This window comes from Micropterus dolomieu, linkage group LG01 (genome assembly GCF_021292245.1).
Source record: "Micropterus dolomieu isolate WLL.071019.BEF.003 ecotype Adirondacks linkage group LG01, ASM2129224v1, whole genome shotgun sequence".
NCBI lineage: Eukaryota > Metazoa > Chordata > Actinopteri > Centrarchiformes > Centrarchidae > Micropterus > Micropterus dolomieu.
The window spans coordinates 51,980,326-52,004,859 of record NC_060150.1 but is presented as its reverse complement, the minus strand read 5'-3'; the positions used below and the strand labels follow the sequence as shown (position 1 = coordinate 52,004,859).

Genomic DNA, 24,534 nt, shown 5'->3' with positions numbered 1-24,534 from the left:
AGAATAAGCTTTGTACTCATTTCCATTTCTCAACCCTACAGTCCAGTAACCATTCACAGGGCTCAATTTGATTTGTCCCTTCCTGTTGATCGACTCTCTGGCCACTCCTAAAGTCCATTTAGTCTTTCCTTTAACATGAACCTTAAAGTAAAATCTGCCTGAAGAGAAACTCTGCTTTCCTAAGACAATTCTACAACGAGTAAATCTCTTTGGGTTGTTAGGAGGAAACTTACACACACCATCACAATTCACTTCTTTCCCATTTTCAGATAGGGTGAGATAGGGATATGCTGTATCAGGATCAAGAGTCACATTCACTACATACTGCTGGACCCTCTCCAGCTCAGCTTTGACCAGCTGCTTCATCTCTTTACTGAGTTTATCCTCCAGCTGATTCACAGCTCTTAACACAATCCATTCATATGAAAGATGCACTCTGACCTTTGTCCAGTCCTTGGTGGGTGGAGGGTGGATGTTCAGGGACTGGACACTCTGGAGAAGATGGAGGTGGTCTTCAGAGCGTGAGAGCTGCTCCACCTCAGTCCTTCTCTTGATCAGCTCAGAGATTTCCTGTTCCAGCTCTTTGATGAAGCCTTCAGCCTGTTGCTCTGTTGTTCTCTGCTTCTCTTCGATGGTGTCGATGAGCTCCTTCAGGCCTCTCTCAAACTCCTTCAGAGAAGTGAAGATCTCAACACCTTCTGCTTTTGCTTTGTCTGCATCTTCTTCACTGACACCAACCGAGTGTTTGATCTGCTGAATCTTCAGTCGTCTCTTCTGGATCATCTGCTGAATTTCAGCCTCTGTCTTCCCCAGCTCGGCCTTCTTTCCTTCATATCCTTCCTTCAGAGGAACAACATCGTGCATCTTGTGGTCTAAAACAGGGCAGAGCATGCAGACACATGTCTGGTCGGTCTTACAGAACAGCTCCAGAGGTTTATCGTGCTTCGTACACATCCTGGCTTCCAGGTTCTCCACAGGGTCGATCAGCTGATGTCTTTTCAGGCCTGAAGCTGTCAGATGAGGCTCCAGGTGAGTCTCACAGTAGGAGACCAGACACACCAGGCAGGACTTCAGGGCCTTCAGTTTGGTTCCAGTGCAGACGTCACAGGGAACTTCTCCTGGATTGGACTCTTGTTGATCCGAGCTGCTGCTCTTGCTGCTGCTGCTGGCTTCCTGCTGAGCTGACTTGAACTGAGAAACCATCTCAGAGATGAAAGTGTTGATATGCAGCTCAGGTCTAATGTGGAAAACCTCTTTACACAGCGGGCACTGGTACCTGTCATTAGTTTTCCAGTGTGTGCTGATGCAGTTTTTACAGAAGTTGTGTCCACATGGTGTGCTGACAGGATCAGTGAACACATCCTGACAGATGGAGCACAGGAACTGATCTTCAGACAGCAGACAGCTGACAGCAGCCATATCTACACATTAAGGGAGAAAGAAAACATTTTATTCAAAATAGTTTTAATTTTTTAAGAAGAAAGTACAGTTCTTTTAGACCCATTTTTATTGAAGAATAGCACTGCTAAGAAAGCAGCGGTAGCAAGGTTTTAAACTTTTCTTTATGGTCCGAAAAAAAAATTTATGCCAGTGGATCACTTCACAACTCTTTCAAAACAATCATTCGTGAATAATGAATTTTACTAGTATCTATTATTTAGATACTTATTTGAAGAGTTGCTAGTAACGATTTCCACTTTACTAGTATCCATTATTTAGATACTAGTACCTATTCATTAGTTACTAGTAACTATTCCAATAGACACTAGTGACATTTGAATTCTAACTTTGGTTATTAGCCATTCATTAATAACTAGTGAAATGGCTTGTAGATAGTAACATTTTATTTACATTACATTTATTCATTTAGCTGACGCTTTTATCCAAAGCGACTTACAATTGTAAGTCAGAGGTCGCACGCCTCTGGAGCAACGAGGGGTTAAATGTTTTGCTCAGGGACACAATGGTGTGGGGGACTGAACCCAGGTCTCTCACACCAAAGGCATGTGTCTTATCCATTGTGCCATCATCCCCCCCGCTCCGTAATTGTTACTAGTATGAATGGAATAGTTACTAGTAACTAAAAAATAAGCACTAGTATCTAAATAGTAGACTAGAAAAATGGAAATGGTCATTAGCTACTATTCAATTAGTTACTAGTAACTAATCAATAGTTACTAGTAACTGAATAATAGATACTAGTAAAATGGAAATAGTAGTAACTAATCAATAGGTGATACCTGAACTGCATAGCCCCATTGATTTCAATCAAAAAATAAGGGAATAGTTTCTAGTCGCTAAAAATTAAGTAGGCCTACTAGTATATATTTAATTGTTACTAGTAAAACGGGAACAGTTACTAGTAGCTAATGGAATAGTTAGTAGTAACTATTAAGTACTAGTAGCTTTTTAAATAGCGCGTAGTAAGTTTTAAGGAATAAATGTTAAAACGGCTTGCCATTAGTCTTGATGAACTAGAAAGTAAGCTGAATGTCCGTGGGCAAGTCAAGACATGTTCCCGGACACACACATCATGGCTGGAGTAAGTTAGTGCTGTGACAGACTTCTCTCTTTGGGAGGAGCTCGTCGTTTTTAGCTCGCATGGTCTGACTCATCCTGTTCATCCTGAGTAAACTTCACACTGCTCCACGTTTGTTTATTGTTAATGCAAATTTCTTCTCCGCAACACCGGCATGTGCGACTAACTTCACCACGGCGCAAACATTTTTTCCCTCGCGGAAATATTACGGTAAAGTGTGGAATTTGCGACAAAACGACAAAACATTTGATGGAGCGTAACTTAATTGTAAACGATGGATACCGTCATATCGCACAGCCCTAGTTCATGTTGCTTGTTGAAGCTGTAAATGTGATCAGCTGTACTCACCAGTGTTTGGAAAAGACTCAGCTGTGTTGTTGAGAAAGACCTGATGAACTTAGTCTGAATTTCCTTTCAGAGACAGAGACTCGTCTCGTTTCGACGGCTGCTGCTCTGACAAACTCTCACTTTCCCTTCCTGACGTTAAAGTTTTTTTCCCCCCGATCGGTTAATAGACCCTCACGTCGGTGGAACCACACCATTGGCTGAAATATGTTTCCCGCTTTGGCTGTTAAAATACTACTAACGATTGGCTTTCTAGCAGGAGGGGCGGGGTTATTCCCGCTAGAGTTTTTGTTTTTTATAAGATGAACAGTGTGTGTACATTAACAATAACACCACAAGAAAATTGCAAGACAATACAAAAAATATAAAGACCGATCAGATCAGGACAAATAAAATAAAAATATAAAAAAATAAGACAATAAAACAACAATTAAAAACACAGTGTATGAGGAAGATATAAAATAATATATATACAGCGAAGATATTAATACAGTTTATACTGGGTATATACTGACAATATGCTAATTGCTAATATGCTAAGTCTGGCAAGCACCCAAGACACACTGCCCAGCTGGATTAGCAAAACAGACTAGAAATATTCACTGCAAGCGGGCGTATAAACTTAACATTAGCCTACTGTTACTTATTGACATCAGGCTTTGCTACCGTTGCACTAAACCTGACATTTACTTACCGAGATGGAAAAGGAAGGGGCGCTAAAAAAACGTGAAAATCGGCCTAATGCATAAATAATATAGTTAACCAGTAGACTTGGGTGGAGACATTGCAGTAGAATGAGACCATTTTAAAGACAGACCTTATTTGGGACTGTTTCAGAATCAGAAATACTTTATTGATCTCCGAGGGAAAATTCTTGTTTCACAGTTGCACACATTGCACATCAAGCAAATTGCCTTAGCAGGAGACACAGGCGTGACATCGGGGACGGAGCTGATGGTGGTGACAGATGGAAAGGGGGAAGTGAAGCTGAAAGGTGGGCAAGGCGGAAGTGCTGATGGGAAGTGGAATGGTTAGAAGGTCAGAAAACAAGCATCATTGATTGAACATTTGTTATATTGTTACTGAGGAAATGGGTTCATCAGGAATAGGGCTCATCACAGAAGGCCACCACTGAGGCTTCTGTCACCGCTTCAGTTTCTGGAGTCACTCCATTTACTATATATTGTCACGTGTCATGCTCCAACCTCTGACGTCAACTTCATTAAAACTTGCAATATAAAGAACAACTTTTTTGTCAGACCAACTCGTTTCATCAGGGTCATCATGAAACACACTACAAAATAACATTTAAATAATTCAATTTAATTTAGTACCAGTTTATAACAGAAGCCAGAAGCTATCTCAGTGCATTTTTCATATAGAGCAGCTCTAGACTGTACTCTTTGTAATACTATTAACAGAGACCCAACAACGACTAAATGCTGTGAAATGACACACGAATAGGAAAAAAGGCGTTATGATAACACATGAAATGACTTAAGACATTGGCATTGCGGGGGGTTTGACCTCTTCAGACAGAAGTTTTTTTCGTGTGAAAAGTGTTTGCTTGATTCATACAGCAGCATGTGTTCCTCCTCTCAGGGTTTACAGAGAGAAGATGCGTGACTACCAGTTCAAGCGGCTGAAGTATTTCTACGCCGTAGCGGAGTGTGACTCGGCCGACACCGCCGCCAAAATCTACGGGGAGTGTGACGGCTACGAGTACGAGAGCAGCTGCTCCGTCCTGGACCTCCGGTAAGACTCCGAACACAAGCGACACAAATACTGACAGTAATGTAGAAAAGCACAAAACTGAAACCTCCACTGAACAGGTTTATTCCTCATGATGTCGAGTTTGACGAGGAGCCCAAAGACGTGGCGACGGATGTGAACCTCTCGGCCTACACGCCCAAACTGTTCACCTCATCTGCTTCTACAACGTCAAAGGTAAGAACATCGAAGGATACTATAAATTAAAAACACCATCGCCAGTAAAAGTAAGAAGAAAATGGCCATTATTTCTGATTTCCCTGTGTTTTAAAGTATTTTAAGCAGTCCTGTACTCAACTGTAACATTTTGAAGTGCTTTACTTGAATGTTTCCATGTTCTGCTACTTTATACTTCACTACATGTCAGAGGGAAATATTGTACATTTTACTGTGTTTTTAAAGCTTTAGTTACTTTGCTGATTCAGATTAATAACACAAAATGTAATCAACAAATAAATCAGAATGTGTTACGGGTTAAAAAGCAGCCACACCTTTTACTATGGCTGCAACTAACTATTTCTTTCATAATCGATGAATCTATTTCACAAAAAATCAATTAGTTGTTTTGTCCATAAACTTTCAGAAAATGGTGAAAAATGTTGATCAGTGTTTCCCAAAGCCCGAGATGATGTCACTCAAGTAACTTGTTTTGTCCATAACCCAAAGATATTCAGTTTACTGTCATAGAGGAGTGAAGAAACCAGAAAATATTCACATTTCAGAAGCTGTAATCAGAGAATTTTTTTTTAAAATGACTCAAAACGATTAATCGATTATAAAAATAGTTGGTGATAATTAAATAGTTAACAAATCGACTAATCGTTGCAGCTCTACCTTTTACCAGCTGCAACATTAAAGTGATAAAACACTTGTTTATGCTTTATACACTGATTGTCGTAAATCACTGTGTGATGCCAATTTTTATCTTTAATATCTTTATTTTTATTTTGACCTTTGTATATTTTTACATTGATTACTGTAAACCACTGTGTGACGCCTGTTCTTATTCCTAGCTCTTATTTTATCTCGACTTGTTTTATTCTCTTTTTATTTAAAATACTGCTTTGGGTCACTAATTTATTCCAAATGCTCAAACTTTATGCAACAACTCTGCACAAATATTTCACAATAAAAGCCTTCCATCAGCTCAAAGAACACGCTCCCTCTCTTTCAGCTGTTAACTTAACTTTAACTTAACACCCACGGGAAGTGTTTCAGTGAACAAAAAGTGCCAGAGTTTCCACAACTCTGCCAGTGATTGGTTAGTACTCATTGCGTCTGGGTTGGCAGAGCAGGTGGCTGGACTCGACGTAAAACTGGTGTCCGTCAAATGAGAGTTGTCTGTATCTGTCTCTCTCTCTCTATCGGTAAAACGACCCTTCACACATTAACAAAACGACATATAAACCCTTTAAATAGTGAATAAAAAAAGTAGTTTTGGTTATTTGTTAAAGAGATAACACAGCAGCCCTAGAAGATTTAAAATCTAACAATAAATTAATAAGACCTTCGTTAGTAAAACAGACTTTTTTAATTTAGACATGTGACACGTGATTGGGACTGATGTGTCTGAGTTTAACCTATCAGGTCCAGCTGACGTGGGATGAGACAGACCACGAGCGCGTCACCGCCCTGAACAGGAATTTCAACAAGAATGAGCTGCTGGACATGGACTTCAATGCCTACCTGGCCTCCTCCAGCGATGAAGACGAGGAGGAGGAAGGAGGAGGAGAGATAGAGTTTGGAGAGGATGAAGGAGGTGAGACAGCAACATGTGGCTCGCAGCAGCCTCTGAGTTTCACCGTTTGAGGAGTTTAGTGATGTTCGGTTTGTGTTGTAGCTGAACAGATGAAGGTGGAGAAGAAACCGCAGGAAGAGGAGGAGGAGAAGAAGAAGAAGAAGAAGAACAGTGAGGAGCAGATCTCCAAGTACAGAGAGCTGCTGAAAGGTGTCCAGGACAAAGAGAAGAAGCTGCAGGGAGACAAAGACATGGAGATGGAGATCACCTGGGTGCCAGGTACGCGACACCTTTTCCCCCTGCAGGTGTCTGCAGCAGGTTTATTAGTTAGTAGAACAGCACAACTTTAATTAAAATCTTTCTAATTTCAACCAGTTATTAAGTATTTCATTAGCTATTAAAAATCTAAAATATATCCACAACCAATTTTCAAAGAATTTTTCTCCTCCAGTCTTTTCCTCAGAACTCGCTGTTTTTCATCTGGTGTTTTAACAGTGATCATTATCTGTATATCTATCAGCGTGTGAGTTACAGTAATCAGTTTGCAGAATGAGCTGTAGTTATTAAATGTAGTGGCCAACTGATCTGTGATTTTCAATGCTCGATGCTGATATTTAGGGAGCCGAGTGGCCGATGGCAGATTTGCTCCCTGCTCCCCATTCAGACCTTGTAACACTAACAAGTCACATGACACCAGGGAGGGAAAAAGGCTAATTGGGCCTAATTTGGACATTTTCACTTAGGGGTGTACTCACTTTTGTTGCCAGCGGTTTAGACATTAATGGCTGTGTGATGTGGTATCAAATTTACACTGTTATACAAGCTGTACGCTCACTACTTTACATTGTAGCAAAGTGTCATTTCTTCAGTGTTGTCACATGAAAAGATTACTCACTTTTGAGATACTGTATAATGCCGATATCAAATCAGAGAAAAGTCACATATAATTCATTATTCAATGCAAAGTCCATCTAAAACTGTAACCCCAGGCTTTTATTTGCTTCAGTCACTGAAGTCACCCTGCCTGTATTTGGGACATGCTTTTAATAACTTTTACACAAGGTTATTTATTTCAACCAGTATGACGATTACTTGTATAAAATAAATTCTCTCTCGTTTACCATACCAGTAAATCTGTAAAATGAACTAAATGGTTGAATTGTGGAGAATCTAATGGATATAACGATGTGTATTATGTCCATACCGACAAAAGTTTAACATTTATATTTGTATGTGTGATCTAAGCAGCTTAGCTCAAGCAGGCGACTCTTACTGTATATAAAAACCAGACCAGGTGTCTGATTGGGACTGTGCTTTTAATTGAAGTTTTACGGTTTACATGTTATCTCAGTCTCAGTGTTGTTTTAGATGGTTTGTGGTTGGTTGGTTTTTATTAATGAGTGAAACATTTTGGGTTCTGCTCTGCTGTCGATTTCATAGCGTGGCTGGTGTTTAAGGGAGAGCGGGGTTCACTATTACTCTCTACAGTATAGTGTTAATTTTGACAGCCATTTTAAAATTTAGTCTTAGTCCTGTGGCAAATGTCCTTGTTAGTTTTTGTCATATTTAGTCCACTGTATACTATTTTTTTTTTAGTCAAGTTTTAGTTTACTAGCTTTCAGGGGAGCTCAGTGTTTTCCCGTGACTGGGAGGAGGGGGGCCAACTGTGATTCTTACAGCTGAATCATTAATAGCTGCAAGCATGTAGGCCTGGGGCCGACTGTGGAAGTATCAGGCATGTTTGTCTTACTATAGTTCTAATAATAAATATTAAATTTAGCCATTTTGCTACAATTACGCTTCACACAGCTGTGTTTGCGACCTGACCTTTCTTTTCTTCGTGAGAGGAGTGTGGTGGAGCAGGACTTGTCTTCGTCTCGTTTTCATCAGGGTAAATAGATTATTGGCGAATATATTTTGTTTAGTTTTGTCTGACGAAAGTAAAACTACTACAGTATAACTATATATATTTACCTCCAGCCAGTAATGCTGTTAGATTAGAGCTGCAGTCATTTAGGAGAAACATGTTCACATTTAGGAAAGACGATAATGACTGAGGACATTTAGGGCTACAAACTAATTTCGTCACCACCTTCCCAAAAACTCACAAGATGGAGCACTGACATCGTTCACCAGCAGCTCACTGACGAGGCTCCCTGCAGACACTTTGTTTATCTGCCTCGTGATTAATCGGGTCCTCGCTAATTAAATGTATATATTAACCGTCTGCAGGGCTGAAGGAGACGACAGAGCAGCTGGTGAAGAAGAAGTTGGAGGGGAAGGACAAGCTGACGCCCTGGGAGGAGTTCTTAGAGAAGAAGAAGGAGAAGAAGAAGAAGAAGAAGAAATCTCAAACAAAACAGGTGAGTGGAGCCCAAAGAGCACCGCAGAGGTAACAGGAAGCTTTTTTGGACTGTGAATGTGTGGATTCTTCCTTTGTTCAGTTCTTACAGTATCTTAGAAAACACATCGGCTTCAAAATATATTTTAATATAATCTACCTGAGAAAGTTCACTCTGCCAACGCTGCTTTGATTGAGTGTCCTCTCTGTAGTTTCATTAATCACTTTTTACTCTTGTATCAGGGAGAGAGTGAGGAAGAGCTCAGCGATGACGAGCTTCCCCCAGACGTCAATCTCAGTGACCCCTTCTTCGCCGAGGAGCTCGCTACTACAGGTGATCAATACTGTCTATTAATCAATCAGCCAATCATAGTGGGGGGTTTGTAGCACATCTTTGTTTCATCACCTGTTTTGCTCAGTTTAGTATGAAACTGATGTGTAGAGGTGCAACCATTAGTCGATTAATCTGTTAGTCGATCGAAAGAAAATACATTTTCAATTATTTTGATAATTTATTGATCGTTTCGGTCATTTAAAAAAAAAAAGTCAATCATTATCTGGTTTACTTTTCTGAAATGTGAGGATTTGCTGGTATTTTTGTCATGTATGAAAATAAATGAAGTCTGTTGGTTGGACGATTTGAAGGTGTCCCTTTTCTGCTCTGAAATCTTTTTATATAACAATTTTTTTAAATAGACTAAACAATTAATCAGTAAAATAATCTGCAGATTCATTGATAATGAAAATAACCGTTAGTTGCGGCCCCCAGTGAGGCAGAAGTGGAGAAAAGAACGACATGAATGTGAAACCATCATAGCTAAAAGAATACAGACACAATGCAGAGTTTATATATTCAGATACATCAGTGTTGTTTTCTCTGTCATTTCTTTAAAATCATTTTGTGGATGTTAGCAAAAAATCAGTTTTACTGTTTACACTGTAAATCTGGACTTTCTGTAAAACAGTTCCACACTGGACAGAGAACACATCACAGCAGCTTTTGTTTATGGCCAGTAGCAGTTGTTCATGCAGAGGCAGCAAGTCAAGTTTTAAAGCGGCGTCTTAAAGACGTCCAGGGTCCTGCAACAGTGGAGCAAGTCTGTTCTCCTGTAGCACACTCGGTTGTTTGGGAGGTGTGTTGCCAACTCTCCCTTTCACAGCGGTGTTCTACTAAAGTGCGCTGCCTGGATGAAAATGCAGGCCAGCCGGTCACATCCCCGGGCTCTGCCTGTTACGAGACTCCCATTTCCCAAGGAGCACTGCCACTTTTAGAGTTATTACCTGACACACAGGCCTCCTGCTTTTGTAGTCATGCTCTTGAACACTGGTAAAGTATTATTGTTCCCACGTAGTCTATTCACTTCTAACCAGTGGATTTTGGTTTCCAGAACTGCAATTTATGCCCCCCTTCTGACTTTGGTGAAGACAGAAGGGGGGCATCTTGTTGCTAATTAGTCACTGCAGTTTAGACTTGTGCTATTGGTGGCACTGAGATCACGAAAGTGTTTATGGCAGTAGCATAATTTATCTGAATAAATGACAGTCACTTATAAATATCCAAGAGCTTCACAATTTCTAGCAGAAAGAAAAACAAGGATATCAGCAAAAGAATGCAAGCAGGCGCAAATTGTCTGCAGTATAACCAGGAATCTTTCTTACACTGCAGAAAAGGTCATTTTTATTTTTGGTGGTTTTATCTTATCGTAGGGATGTTCATAACCCTTACTCTGTGTTATGTGTCTGCAGACGTGAAGAAGAAACAGAAGGGGAAGAAGAAGAAGGAGGAGGATAAGGAGCGGACCGCTGAGGAGGAGGAGGAGCTGGAGAAACAAAAGGTCAGAGTTCATCACATCTGTTGGGATCTCATTTCCTCTGTGGATCAGAGCGAGAACATCTTAAACTGTGTTCTTGTGTGTGTGTGCAGGCGGAGATGGCTCTGCTGATGGAGGACGACGACAACAAACACCAACACTTCAACTACGACAAGATCGTGGAGCAGCAGAACCTGAGCAAGAAGAAGAGGAAGAAGCTGCTGAAGAAGGGCGAGGAGTCGCTGGAGGACGACAACTTCCAGGTCTGTGTTGTGATGTTTGATGTGTTGTTTAGGACGGCTGGACAAACACTTTAATTTAGGGATCAGGGGCCGTAATACAGAAAATTTCCTTTACCTTAAGTCTTAATCCTATCTTACTTCATCTTATCTTATCTCAGGTTAGGAAATCCTAAATACTCGATCCAACATCGGTTATCAACTTTTATGTCTGTTACCTAGCAGCCGAGCTAAACTGCTTTTAATCACAGATTTTTAATGAAACAAACTGAAAATGGAGCAGAAACAACAACTATTATTGAACTTCAAGTCAGATGACTTAGAGGTTTGTAACCTCTGTCGAGAAATCCAAATTCAAGTAACGCTTATCTGGGGAGATTAAATAGTGGGCTAAAATAGACAGTCACCGTTGCATATCCAGCATCCAGCGGAGTGCTGAAAATAAGTTAATTTACAAGTGATACAAAAAGAAAGGCAGCTGTCGTGTCCAGAGAGCAGAGGAAACCCGCTGGTGGCTCCTCCTGTGCTCGCTCACTGACCCCGGCAGAAACCCGTAGACTACTCTTCTCGGGAATGTTAATAATGAAGGTAAAAACAAAAAATATTAATAAAGGCTGTGGGCTAACGTCATTATGTTTTTCTTGAATTTAACGATCTCCTTCTATCAAAGACTTGCATTTGGATCCTTTTGTTACATCAAGCCTTTACATTATGTTACATAATGAGACATTATCTAGCGTTACATCGCCTACTGCCTTTCTACTAACGAGTGTTTTTGGTAGAATCAATTAAGTTCCGCTTGTTGACATTTTGTTGATCTTGTTAAAGCATTAAAAGAGCAGCCATGTGGATTAAACGAGTTAACAAACACCTGTTGGAAAAGTAAAAGTTAGGACAGCTTGACAGTTTATTTAAGATTTTAAGTTAGGATGCTTCTGTAAAACACTTAAAGTTAGGAAAGGAACATTGACTTAGGCCTTTACAGATTAACAGTTCCTTTTTCCTAAATAAGAGACACTTGATGGAGTGTAAATGCTCACTGCAGTTCAGTCAGGAGCTGAGATATGCAGGAAGTTAGGAGCCGAGGAGCAGAATCCACGCTTCTTGGGACTCTTGATCCTAGATGGATCTATCTGCAGAAACTCTCTGCAGGTCGATTTTCATAGAACGTCTATGTGCTCTGTTGTTAAATGGCTGTAACATTCACATTCACAAGTGTGATTTAAATGTTTAGCAACATACCCTTTCCTGTCTCCATGCGTCCAGGTGGATGTTAAAGACCCTCGTTTCCAGGCCATGTTCACCTCCCACCTGTTCAACCTGGACCCGTCCCACCCCAGCTACAAGAAGACCAAAGCCACGCAGAGCATCCTGACCGAGAAGCAGCGCAGACGAGAGGAGCAGCAGCGCCGGATGGAGGACACGCTGAGCGGTCAGAACGTCAAGCCCACACAGGAGGAGGCAGCCGCCGCTTTACAGGAAGAGGCAGGAAAGAGACGGGAAAATGACTCGCCGAAGAAATCCATGGACCCCGGTCTGTCTCTGCTCATCAAGTCGATAAAAAGCAAAACGGAGCAGTTTCAGGCTCGGAAGAAACAGAAGCTCGTGTAAGGAAACAAAAACTCTCCTGACAGACTGAGACTCTGGTTCGTCCTGAAATCACAGGCTGCAAATGTTGACTTGGTTTCTCCTGATGACGCTTCAGCCTGGACTGCGGAGTTTCTTTCAACGTTTGCACAGAAAATGAAATGAGGAATTAAGCACATTGGGTTTTTTTTTTTTTTAGTAAAAACACAATCCTGCTTTCTCAGATCGTGTGGAAATGTTTTATTTTTTCTACATGTACAGGTTTGTACAGATATTCTTCCCAGCTCAGTTTTACAAAGCCCCGCAGGTATTTAAAAGTCATTGTAGTTTCACATGATAACAGTAACAGACTGGGCCTCAAGCGAGAAGCAGCTGTGCAGACAGATTCTTTTTAGATTGATCATTTCTGTGAGGTCTGGACCGGTCGTACAAGTCTCTCTCAGAGTGAGACGTCCTCTCTCCAGCCAATCAGCTCCAGGTGGCACTTTCTTCCAGTTAAGCCTTTTATAACTAATTAGTAATTTAAGCTTTTAAACTTAACCTATTCTTGAAACAAGATATTCAACAGAGAAAGCCAGTATTTGGATCTAGTAAAACAAAAAGGTATGTCAGGTTTAGTAGCTACAGCTGTTATTTACGTGTCAGATACTTATTTAATCAACATTTAGGTAGAGAGATCCAATATTAAAAGGACACTTAATCGGGACATCCCTGCCGTCCCCTTTTTCTCACAGTACTCAGAAAACGTTGTTGGCAGCTGTACTATCGATATTTTCTAATCTTCAGTACAACAACATGTCCTCTAATACGACGACTGAGTTGTTCCAGTCAGAGTTAGTTGAATCCGACTCATCTGAGCCTCATGCATGAGGCCGAAATATCTGGAATCAAAATGTGTATTTTGGATTGGTCCCCAGATTTGACGGATCAAACAGTAGATCAGAGTTTGGATACTCTGTGAGCTACGGCACAGTGCAAATGGTTTAATGTAACAGATCAATTATTTTTCAGCTTGATGGCTGCATGTCGTCTGCTGCGCTTCATCAACAGCTCAGTATTCCTCTATGCAATATTTAAAACTGATCTGCTGACCAAATAGAGCAGGAAATGTCAGCAAATCTGGCTGACTTGTTTTTATTGGATCGATAAAGAAGGCCCTGCCAGGTGGTTTGATCAGCAGCATGAAATCGAAGGCACTTAATCACCGGCTATTCGAAATCTATCTCCTACACAAAGTATTTACACCTGAAGTACAGCATTAGTTTAGTGAAAGATTAAGTCAGGTGCGCACATGAACAGTTTCTCCTTTTTGTCATTCCTTCTGTTTAAACTGGACATTAAAATGATCCTTTCTTCAAGGACAATTCTCCTTGTTGCAGGAAGATGACGGTAGAAATGAGGGAGATAAGTTACTTATCTCCTTCCAGGAAATTGTTTTAAACTAAAAACACCAACCTTTGTAGATATCAGCTTATTGCTAAGTAACAATCGAGCCTGCTGAAGCTTCAGATAACATTTTGTCCCCCATCATTACACTGAAAGCTCATTATAAAAGGCATCTTTTAGTGGCCAGTATGAAAAGAGGACTACAGCTAGAAAACCAACATTAATGAGCACCTGGCCTGTTTAAGGCTTGTTATGTCACTGGACGGCGCCGAGGAACAGTTAATGAAGCTCTCGTAGTTTGCAAAAGTAATTAAAGTGTCAATTACTGATTGTTTGTAATCGGTTGCCAAGATGTATCAACATCATGATCTTGTGTTTACGATTACAGCTTTTGAAATCACACCTGAGCCATGCAGACAGATTACCTGTCATATCGGATAGTTAAGGTTAATCACAGTAACAAAGTGTTGGTTGGCCGTCTGCTCCTACGGTCCGGGGTACTCAAAGACGGCAGCAGCTCCCATCCCTGTGCCAATGCACATGGACACGACGCCGTACGCCCTATGGTCAGGACAACACAAGACAGTAACTGTGAGAAAACTCATCTTTTAAACAAAGTCTTCTGTGTAGTTAAGAAATGATGAATGTTTGACCGCAGACGAACCTCCTGCCTCTGCGTCTGAGCTCGTTCAGCAGCGTCACCACCTGTCGAGCTCCGGTGCAGCCCAGAGGATGACCCAGAGCGATGGCGCCTCCGTTAGGATTCACCTTCTCCAACGGGATCCCCAGCTTCTCCACACAGTACACCGCCTGAGCAGCACAGGGGAAAAAGATAGAAAAATTTTCCCATTTACACAAAGTGGTATTCTTTTTCTACCGAGTAGAGCTGTGTGCTACGAGTCGATTAATTGATAAGTTGTTTACTATTAAATTAATCGGCAACTACTTTGAAAGTCGATTAATCGGTTTGAGTGATTTTTTACAACAACAACAACAAAAAAAAGATTCTCTCATTCCAGCTTCTTAAATGTGAATATTTTCTGGGTTCTTTTATATTAAATTTTATGGACCGAACAACGAATCGATTACTTGATAAAATAACAACAGAACTTTTTTTTCCTCTATGACATTAAACTTTGGGCTTGCCTTTGGGAAACGCTGATTGACATTTTACAATTTACTGACATTTTATTGACCGAACAAATCGATCAATGGAAATAATCTGCAGATTAGTCGACTATGAGGATAATCGTTAGTCTCAGCCCTACTGCAGAGACTTCTGCCTCCAGCTCAACGTCTCATTCCAGAAACAGAATCTCAGTTACTCTAGACCAATGGTTCTCAAACTTTTTTACATCAAGGACCCCTAAACTGACATATTAGACCATGGACCCCCATTTGATAAGATTTTGTCCCAAGGTCCCTCATCTGATTGCATTTTTACTTTTAGATGTTTTATTAAAGAAAGTGTATGAAACTTATGACTAAAATAATCATTCTGTCTTTGTTTTAGTTAAATCTGAGAGACGAAACTCTCAAACAAAAAGACGCAGCGTGTTTTTTGTGTGTTTGGTGATTTGGGTGAACTGACCCTAAAAAGAAGCAGTGAGAGAAAAATCCCCTATATGTGTCACTCACCTGACTGGCAAATGCCTCGTTGATTTCAAACACGTCAATATCAGCCACAGTTAATCCTGAAGGGGGGGAAACGGGTTCAGAGTCAAGTACAAATACACCAACATGACTAAACAACTGTGAGCGCTGTATGAAATCGTTGACTTTTACTGGATGCTGACGTCCCTACATCAGTGACTATAACAACACATTCATAAACAAGCCCACATTCTTGCCTGTGTACCAGTGTTATTATATTAAACTAATGAAATAACAAAAACAAGGTGTGAATAAACGTTTTCGTTAGTTTTCGTCTTTGTCGATTTATTTCATAGGGCCTACAGAAGCCAATTATTTTGGGTGGATTTGAAGTTTATCTTCCAGTTTCTCAGCTGTGACAGTTTTTAGCCCATGCCCTTCCCCTGGCATCATGGTGGCAAAAGTCGGGAGTTCCAAAGACTAAAACAAACACTGAAACTAATTAAAACTGAACTAAAACTAAGCATTTAACAAAAAAAAAGAGCTAAACTTGCAAACCCGCTTTAAAAACTAATTAAAACTAAACTGAAATTTAAAACAAAAAGTCGAAATGAAATAAAACTAATAACCTTGCTCGTGTACTTGGAGGATTAATGACAATATTCAGTAGGAGACACATTACGGCCGAATCATCTCTGACCAACAGTGAACATCTACTTTCACAACTTTCATTCTTACACCGTGTAAATATCAGGAGGTTACGTTCACGTTGCAGCCACAGCGCCATCGTAGACGACATCGTTTGTCTTTTACAGCGGTGGGTCAGCAAAATATACTTGAAGTACAAAATGTAAATGTTAAGACAGAATGGCCTATGTCAGAATGACATCTTATTGATTTATGTTATGGCTGTGTTCTAAACCGCCTACTACATTCTACTGGGGACCACAGTTTGTACACTACAGATTATATTTTTAAAAAAGACATTGTTGAACAGTCCACGAGGTAGATGGATCTGATGCAGACTGAAGATGTTTTTTAATCAGTACAACATCCAGTTATTTTTAGCATACTGCATACTACATTTAGGCCAAACTACTAGTATAGTCAGCGGCTTCAAATACAGCCTGCTACTTTACTACTTTAATGTTGCAGCTGATAAAAAGGTGGGGCTTTTTGTTTTACTGTAAATTTCACCAAGGGAGCAATTAAGTCTTAATCCACAATAATACATCACTCAACTGAATCTAAAAAGAAAATCATCAGACAAATGTATCTGCGCCTGACATTTAGTTAAGTATAAAGTACCTCACAATTGCATTTCAGGAGAGAATTTCAGTAAATGTAAGTAAAAGTGACCTTCCACCCCTGTGAGGTCGTTAGTGTTTGTGGCAGAATAAGCAGCATAGTTGCACGTTTGATGGCCTGTCTTAAGTTTTATTTACACGTTAAAAGGAATCATTTAACTTAACTAAAATGAGCCTGTGAACCACGTTTCCATCACTTCAGATGTCATTACATTGACTTACACCTATGTCCTGGACCGTGTTGGGCAGTAACGCGTTACTGTAATAATATTACCGGAACTGGTAGTGTAACTAATTACTTTTCTAAAACAGTAATGTTATTACAGTTACTAATCCAAGTAAGGCTGTGTTACTGAACGCACCATCCTTGATGTGAATGTGCGACTGTGCGGCAGCTCGGCGGCCCCGGACCCTCTGTTGTTCATGTCCGCTGATAGCCAAAAACTAAAGGAAGAATGGAGAATGAGGGAGAGAGGCGTTCTTTTCACACTACTGTCACTGATGCTTGGCCTCGTCGGGAGAGAGTGGCGTTAACGTAACGTTTTGTAAAAATACTGAATACTGCTCTTATAAACAGGCTACATGTGCAGAAAACGGCTGTTTAAAAGTCGGGATTTACTTGCTTAATTTATTTATTGCAGCCAGTGGTGTTAGGTAACGTTAGGCCTAGGCTATATGCTTTGAAAAACCGTACTCCTTACTGTTATGAATAGGATATTAGTTAAAAAGACCGACCTTTTAACTAACTGCTTTGTTTGGGGGTGAAGGTTAGTGGTAGTGAAAGCAGTGTTTACCAGAATTAGCCTATAATTAATTATAAATGCTGACACCACATATTGATTTTCTCTTTTTTTTTTTTTTTTTTTTAACTAGGCGTATTTAAAATCATTGCAATTCATACAAAATCATCTTCAATTATTGAGGAGCATATAGTCGCGTTCGCTCCCTCTTTCTCTCTGTCTCTCTCGTGGACACCGCGGCACAAACCTGCCCAAAGTTAGAATATAACAATAAATATATAGAATATATAACAATAAAGCCAATTTGAATTGAATTAAAGTAATAATATTACTTTTTAATGGAGTAATAAGTAACTAGTAATATATTACAATTTCTGAGTAACTTGCCCAACACTGGTCCTGGAGACTCACTCTGACCTTAAACCAAGTCTGCGCCCTGAAATGTTTTGATTTATGTTATCTGAACTTGCATTTTGTCCCCAAAAAGGCGGCGAGAAACAGATTTATGTCCTGACAACATGAGTAACACACACACTTTACCTGCCTGCTCCAGAGCTGCAGGGATGGCGAATGCTGGTCCAATACCCATAACATCAGGAGGGACCCCCACAACCGCACTGGCCCTCAGGACTCCCAGGACCGGCAGACCCAGAGCCTCGACTGCAGACCTGCGACCAATCAGCACGGCCGCTGCTCCGTCGCTCACCTGGCTGGAATTACCTGAGGCAGTTAAGTGTGAGAGTGTTAGTAACAGCTGAGCGATGAATCAGTTCACCTGCTGCTCCTAGCTGAACACCGACCTGCTGTCGTGCTGCCGTCAGGTTTGAAGGCCGGCCGTAGTTTACGGAGTCCTTCCAGAGTCGTTCCCGCTCTGATCCCATCATCCTTACTGACTGTCACCTCGTGCTCTTTTCCCTCATCGTCTACCAACTTAGTGGTGACGGGAACGATCTCCTGGTCGAACAGACCCGAGCTCTGCGCCCGGGCGGCTCTGTGGGAACCAGGGGGTTAAAAACAGTGGTGTATGGAGACACTACGTGAACTAACAGGTATCACCATGAACCTTCACCAGCTGATTACCAACGTTAAGGCAATTCTTTTTTTGTACTTCAAGTTTTTGAAATGTTTAAATATGCAAATGAGGCATTATCTAATGCAAACCTTTGGTGAATTTAGGAAAAATCTACAGACATGTAGTAAAATGTGTATTTTAGGTGTTTTCTTTCCACTAGTGTGACAGAACAACGACCCATCAACACAGCCCGAAGTTTGCAAGGGGGTCAGAGTGAACCTCCACCTGTGTGCCAATTTAATAATCATCACCTGCAGATTACACACGTGTTGCTATACAATTACATGACAGACATTTTCCATCATCTGGGTACAATCATGAGAAACTATTGACGATGTTCAGAAATGCTTCATAAACTTAAACTTACCACATGCTCTTTGAAATATAAACAAACCTTTCATCAATATTTTATTGATATTACACTTGTTACAGCATTAAGGAGTCACAGTTCACGTGTGTTTTCCCCCTCTTAAATATGCAAATGTTAGAAACCAGATGATCTCTAATCTAATCAATATTAACAAAAGTGAAATGTATATTTTGCACTGTTTTGAAGTTTCGATGTTCACCATAACAGACACACAGACAAACCGTCTTCTCAGCTGTGGTGGAGTTTTAAAAACTTGACTCACTCACTTTTGCTGAGAACTGAGAGCGAAGGCGTCCTGCTTTTCTCTGGAGACCCCAAATCTCTCGGCGACGTTCTCTGAAGTGATGCTGCGGAAAGAAGGAACGCACACATGAACACGTTCTACGTCTACAAGCGCATCAGAAGGATGTTAGTGTCTGTCTGATGATAACTGCACTGCCAGGGGTCTGATCACAATAAAACAGCAGCAAGGAACTAATCAGATCAGTGAAGCGATCAAACATACATATTAGATGTAACAGGTTTTGGAATTATACCAGAAATGTTGTGGGTGCTATATCAACGGTTTCATCTGGAAATTACAACTCATTTTGAAGGCTTTGGTATTGTAACAAACATTTGTGCGAGTTTTAACACATGTTTGAGGTTTCTATGAAAGAATTTGGTGGCACACAACACAATTTGGGATTATAACCAGAGAGCAAATGATTAATCGTTTGGCCGATTAACTGCCATCAATAGGAAGTTTTTCAAACTATTGTTATTGGCAGAACTTGGCTCTGATAGTGGCCGTTGGGAAGTACATCAGCGTTTTACATGGAGTCTCCATACAGAAAGTCAAGGTAATGTTGTGTATGAGTTGGTAATAGTGTGGTATTATTAATGCATTAGATTGAAGATAACTGCTCTTCTCTCAAATGTGTTCTCTCTTTTTGGCCCACTTTTTTCTGAACATATATGATTAACTCCTGATAACCTGAATAACGGTTAATGACGAGCAATTTTCGAGTAAAACACCCTCTTATCTTCACATTGTCTTTAAAGATATCGGCCTTTTTACATCCACTATTGGTCGACCTTTAATAACTAGTACATTTAGGAACTAACAAACCTGGGTAAAGACAAGCGTCAGGATGGTTGTTTGTGGGATTATACAAATACAATTTAGGGCTGTGTACTTTCCAGAATAAAATAATTCTGGGGTAAGAGCACATTTTGGAGAAAATACATTGTGTGGCACTTGATCTTTTCAAAATATATAAACACATTTTAAGATCATTTCACAAAAAGATCATTGTATCATTTGGAGGTTTATCCAAATTTGGGATTATAAGAAAATACATTTTGGGAAGGCTATATAACTAATTTTGGGGATTATAAAAATTTTCAAGATAAAACAACTCTGATATTATCTGCTAATTTTAGTTTTTTAACTTATATAAATATATTTTAGGTGTAAAATAAAATCTGGAATTATACTGAAATCATATTTTGGGATAAAAACAACAAATCTGGGGATTAAAGCAAATTTAGGGATAAAACTGTTAGGAAATTACATCATTTTTAAGATTGTGATTTATAATACAATTTGAAGTTACTTTATATAGATATGCCAGACTATTGGGGCACAAAAAAAAACATTGGGGATGTGGGACTCTGCTGGCACTACAGAAAATTTAGGTTTATAACCTTTAATTCAAATTCAATGACCTCTAAGCCTTCCTTGAGTTATATAAGGTGCAGTATTCTGCAGTATGTGCTCTGTTGTGTGAGCAGCAGTGGTCTCACCCCATCGGGATGATGCAGTCTCTGGCCTTGTCGTTGTCCATCAGCCTGGAGCTCAAATCTCCTGGATTACCTATTGACCGCAGAGACATGCTCTCCACACTGACACACACAGACATGCACACATTCAGTTTTATACTCTGGTCCTGAGGAAACTTTATTTTAACTGTATTTTTTATAGTTTTAATGTCAAACGTACCCACACGCGAGGCCCAGGTCAATGGATCTGCTCCTGATGGCTCCTGCACAAACATGGTTAAAAACAGGATCAATACCTGGTCTCGTGTCTTCTTTAAGGTATAAATTGACATATGAAGTCCAGTTATTACCTGCTATGTTAAATAGAGCCTGCAGTCCAGAGGAGCACTGTCTGTTGACGGTGTAGACAGGTACACTGTCTGGAAACCCGCTGAAACAAGCACAGAGCAGTGAGACACACTGCCACTGAATGACAGATGATCAAAGTGGGAATCAATGATGATGATGAGTCTAACCTCAGGAAGTGAGCCACCCTGGCCATCAGAGCACCGGCGCCCGGCTGCAGCACGTTACCTGCAGACAGCAGCACACGGGTCAATAAACAAAGCAGGAGAACTGCGAAAATCTATGGCAGAGACAAAATTACTACAAAGATGCAAAATGACCATAGAGAAACACAGTGCGACAAAACAGGACTACAAAGAGACGCAAAATGACTACAGAAACGCAAAATAACCATAGAGACAAAACTAACACGAAACAACTATAAAGAAACACAAAAAGACTATAAAAGAGAGAAACAACCACAGACACAAAACGACTATAAAAGACTGAGCTCTCACTGTGCTCAGTCATGATTAAGTATAAATGGTGACGATGTAAAGAATGAAAGTCTCGTCTCACCCACACAAACGTCTCCCAGTTTGTTGGGCGAGAGTCCAACATCTCTCAGCACAGCCGCCATCACCGCACTCAGCAGCTCGTCAGGCGTCGTGTCCTGAAGGAAACGAGGAGGGTTCAAATAAATCTACAACACCTGCACCAGTCTGCACCACAGTGGTGGAGGTAGCACTCAGATCTTTCACTGCAGTAAGGCAAGGCCAGTCTATTTGTATAGCACAATTCAACAACAAGGCAATTCAAAGTGCTTTACATTAAACATAAAAGCAACATATAATTTATAAAAGGGTGAAATAGAAAATAAAAACAGGATTAAAAAAAAACAGGCTGAGTGGTTGAGCAAATACTTGAGTTACAATTAGAAAGTGCTATTTCAACAATGTAGAAATACTCTATTTAGATCATGTATCATATCATATCATATCATATGATACTAGTATCTTCACTCTGGGGTTAAAAAAATAAAGCCCTCTACAGCTCCTGGAAGATCTAAAGGATCATAAAAGAAATCCACATTCTTTTCTGTGCACATTCACCTGCTGAAGGAGGAAAGTTTCTCTGATCTCACCTTTCAAGTCTCTTTAAAAAAAAATTTTTTATTGAATCTTTATTTCATTTCTTAACAGACATTTTATAAGCCAGACAAAGGTACATAAAATAACAATATAACATGACATAACTATAATTAAAGAACAATGCGGTATCATGTGACATGCATTATTGAAAAATATTTAAATCTTTACATATTTTAACTGCTTTTTCATTCTTTAAACCAAATAAAGTATTAATGTAATGTTTAGCTAATTTCTATCTTAAAAAGTGGTAATTGTGGTTTCTTCTTCAACCATTTGCATTTGTGAATATAAAATGTTCCATACAAAATAAAGAGATTAAAAATATATCTTCTTTTACAACCAATATTATTCTCGTCATTCCTTCTGAATTTTCCATTCCTTTCAAATCTCACCTGGACGTACCTGCAGGATTTATGACATCATAACTTAATCAGTTTAAGGCCAATCAGGGTCCAGTAAGAAACTTCCACAGTGTGAGGCGTGTTATCTTGTTTTTATCTGTGTTTAACTGTCTTTACTGACTTGTTAAAGCACTGTGTAACATGTTTTCTGAAAAGTGCTCTATAAATTAAAATGACCTCTATTTATTTACCACAAATTGTTTTATCCTCAAAATGGTTTGCTGAATCATAACGCAGGTTTCCCCTCAGTGCGTCAGCTTCATCATTAACTTTTTGACCCTGAACTTTAGCCCACCTGGCAGGTGTGCACACCACAGTTACCTTTAATGCTCCTCTCTTAGCTTTCCCGATAGCGGTCCTGAGTCCATGGACCACCACCACGTCCTCCGGGCTGCTGCTCCGGGCTGCTGACCCGCACTCTGTCCTCCGCAAATCCCACCTGTCTTCAGAGGAACCTGCGGGAGACAAGTGGCCCGAAATGATCTTTAATCTGTGCATTACGGCGAGTTGTTAGTCTGTGAGGTTCCACGGCTGCAGACGGCCTGTAGTGTGTTTGTACTCTGCTCTACAAAGTGCTTCACTTCCTGGTTGATTGTCGGTGCGGAAAGACATCAGGGACAAACCTTGTTTTTTTGTGAAGGATTGCAACCATGACTTTAAAGGTGCATACCGCCACCTACTGTACCGGAGCATTTAGCATGGACTATATGTTAGATGGGACTACTTTACATCATCATAAAAATACAAAATACAAAATTTAAATCGTGTTGAAGAAATATTGTGAGCCAGGTTCAGGTGTGAAGAATTTCCCGAGACTGATGAAGACTTAACATAGCATGGTTTATCGAGCACAGCTGAGGACATACAGTGCCAGCATACAACATGAAGTGCCAACACCAAATCCGAAGGATACCATCTCTTGGTCCCTTTTATGTTTCTGTCTTCCCCAGGGGCTTTGCTAGACATTAAGCTCTACTGCGGCACAGGCCCCCTCATCCCCAATGTACATTTTTGATTTATTTCTGACTGAAGTGTAGGAAATGTGTTAGTATGTGCTTTAATCTTCCCCATAGTTCCTGTATGCTTTGCTGTTATGTCATCTTGACCTGGCCTTAACCTAGAACAACAAATCTATCTGATGTTTAGACTCCAATGCTACGTCATATTCCAGTCTATTACTATCCATGAGTTGTACCCTAATCTGCGGAGCCAGTAAGTTCTTGTAAACATTGTTGTGTGATATCTGACTTTTATTCCCCAAAATCTTTATTCGTGATATATAAGTATTTCCCAACCATACAAACATATAGAACAGCAAGGCTTTATTTTCCATAAACTTTTTTTTACATTCATAATAAGGTAAACTTTAATTTTAATACTTTTATTAAATTATATATATATAAGGCGCATTATCTTCATTCTTCAGCAGTTATTGATTGTTGTCAGACAGATATCTTTACTGTGTCATCTATTGTTTGTAATTTTGAGACTCTAACATTGAATTACACAACCAAAAGGTTGAAGATTTCCTCCAAAGAAATAAAAAATAATTCATAGGAGTTAGAACTGGGAGAAGACTGATTACTGACCTGTCTGTCACCATCAGCTGACCCATTGCTATTACTACATAGCAATGTTGGAGTGTTTGCCAGTATCTTTCTATTTACTTTAAATGAGTTAAAGTACTAATACCACACTGTAGAAATACTGTTGTTACAAGTAAAAGTCCTGCACTGAAAGTAAAAGTAAAAGTATGTAAGTATAATCAGGAAAATGTAGGCTTTTTAAATGGTCCCCTGTGACTAAATATATCTTCTTGTCTTGTTCTCATGGACCCAGTATTGTGCATTGTTACGTCTCAGTAGCTAAGTGTATCTTCACATCCTTAGTGCCCACTACTTTTCAAAACAAAGTGATACCCTTTGGCCAAATGCTGTGCCAAGGAGTGTGCCGCAACTTCTTACAGCTTCAGCCGGAGGGGTCTCAATGAGGGAACCACTAAATGTTCCTGGGAGACGTTAAGTTAAGTTAAGTTGTAACTCTTTCTTCAGGAAGA

The 24,534-nt window shown here is 40.0% G+C and overlaps 3 protein-coding genes across 6 annotated transcripts in view; 1 reads left to right on the top strand and 2 right to left on the bottom strand.

Moving 5' to 3' along the window:
- The window catches only part of LOC123969306 (E3 ubiquitin-protein ligase TRIM21-like), a 14,380-nt gene extending 11,351 nt beyond the window's left edge, over positions 1-3,029 (bottom strand). Inside the window, exons 1-2 of one of the 2 annotated variants that reach the window (XM_046046581.1) lie at positions 2,888-3,029; positions 538-1,421 (exon numbers count right to left, since the gene is read on the bottom strand). In XM_046046581.1, the coding sequence (XP_045902537.1) occupies positions 538-1,419 (882 nt within the window). In that variant the 5' untranslated portion in view covers positions 1,420-1,421; positions 2,888-3,029. Of the gene's footprint in view, positions 1-435; positions 1,422-2,887 lie in introns of both variants that reach the window. The other variant, XM_046046589.1, reaches the window with a different exon arrangement.
- The window catches only part of esf1 (ESF1, nucleolar pre-rRNA processing protein, homolog (S. cerevisiae)), a 44,662-nt gene extending 32,069 nt beyond the window's left edge, over positions 1-12,593 (top strand). For all 3 annotated transcript variants that reach the window (XM_046046562.1, XM_046046570.1, XM_046046553.1), the window contains exons 6-14: positions 4,487-4,639; positions 4,717-4,831; positions 6,242-6,413; positions 6,495-6,671; positions 8,625-8,755; positions 8,977-9,067; positions 10,480-10,568; positions 10,658-10,807; positions 12,050-12,593. In XM_046046562.1, coding sequence (XP_045902518.1) covers positions 4,487-4,639; positions 4,717-4,831; positions 6,242-6,413; positions 6,495-6,671; positions 8,625-8,755; positions 8,977-9,067; positions 10,480-10,568; positions 10,658-10,807; positions 12,050-12,394 — 1,423 coding nt within the window. In that variant the 3' untranslated portion in view covers positions 12,395-12,593. The remainder of the gene's footprint in view (positions 1-4,486; positions 4,640-4,716; positions 4,832-6,241; positions 6,414-6,494; positions 6,672-8,624; positions 8,756-8,976; positions 9,068-10,479; positions 10,569-10,657; positions 10,808-12,049) is intronic.
- A 2-nt stretch (positions 12,594-12,595) lies between these two features.
- On the bottom strand, positions 12,596-23,083 carry acaa1 (acetyl-CoA acyltransferase 1). Its single transcript, XM_046046600.1, has 12 exons — positions 22,800-23,083; positions 21,506-21,599; positions 21,118-21,175; positions 20,953-21,032; positions 20,823-20,865; positions 20,627-20,725; positions 19,105-19,185; positions 18,197-18,387; positions 17,937-18,116; positions 15,395-15,450; positions 14,421-14,566; positions 12,596-14,317 (listed from the first exon to the last, which is right to left on the bottom strand). Exons 1-12 carry the CDS (start codon positions 22,974-22,976, stop codon positions 14,242-14,244), a joined length of 1,281 nt encoding a protein of 426 aa, XP_045902556.1. The 5' UTR covers positions 22,977-23,083; the 3' UTR covers positions 12,596-14,241.
- Between the last annotated feature and the right edge of the window lie 1,451 nt (positions 23,084-24,534).

Bases quoted from the DNA above. Each gene is read 5' to 3' on its own strand.
- acaa1 (XM_046046600.1), bottom strand. From the start codon at position 22,976: ATGCACAGATTAAAGATCATTTCGGGCCACTTGTCTCCCGCAGGTTCC. The intron at 21,033-21,117 runs GTTAGACTCATC...TGCTTGTTTCAG, and splicing joins AGGGTGGCTCACTTCCTGAG to CGGGTTTCCAGACAGTGTAC. The intron at 14,318-14,420 runs GTTCGTCTGCGG...TCCTGACCATAG, and splicing joins CTCAGACGCAGAGGCAGGAG to GGCGTACGGCGTCGTGTCCA.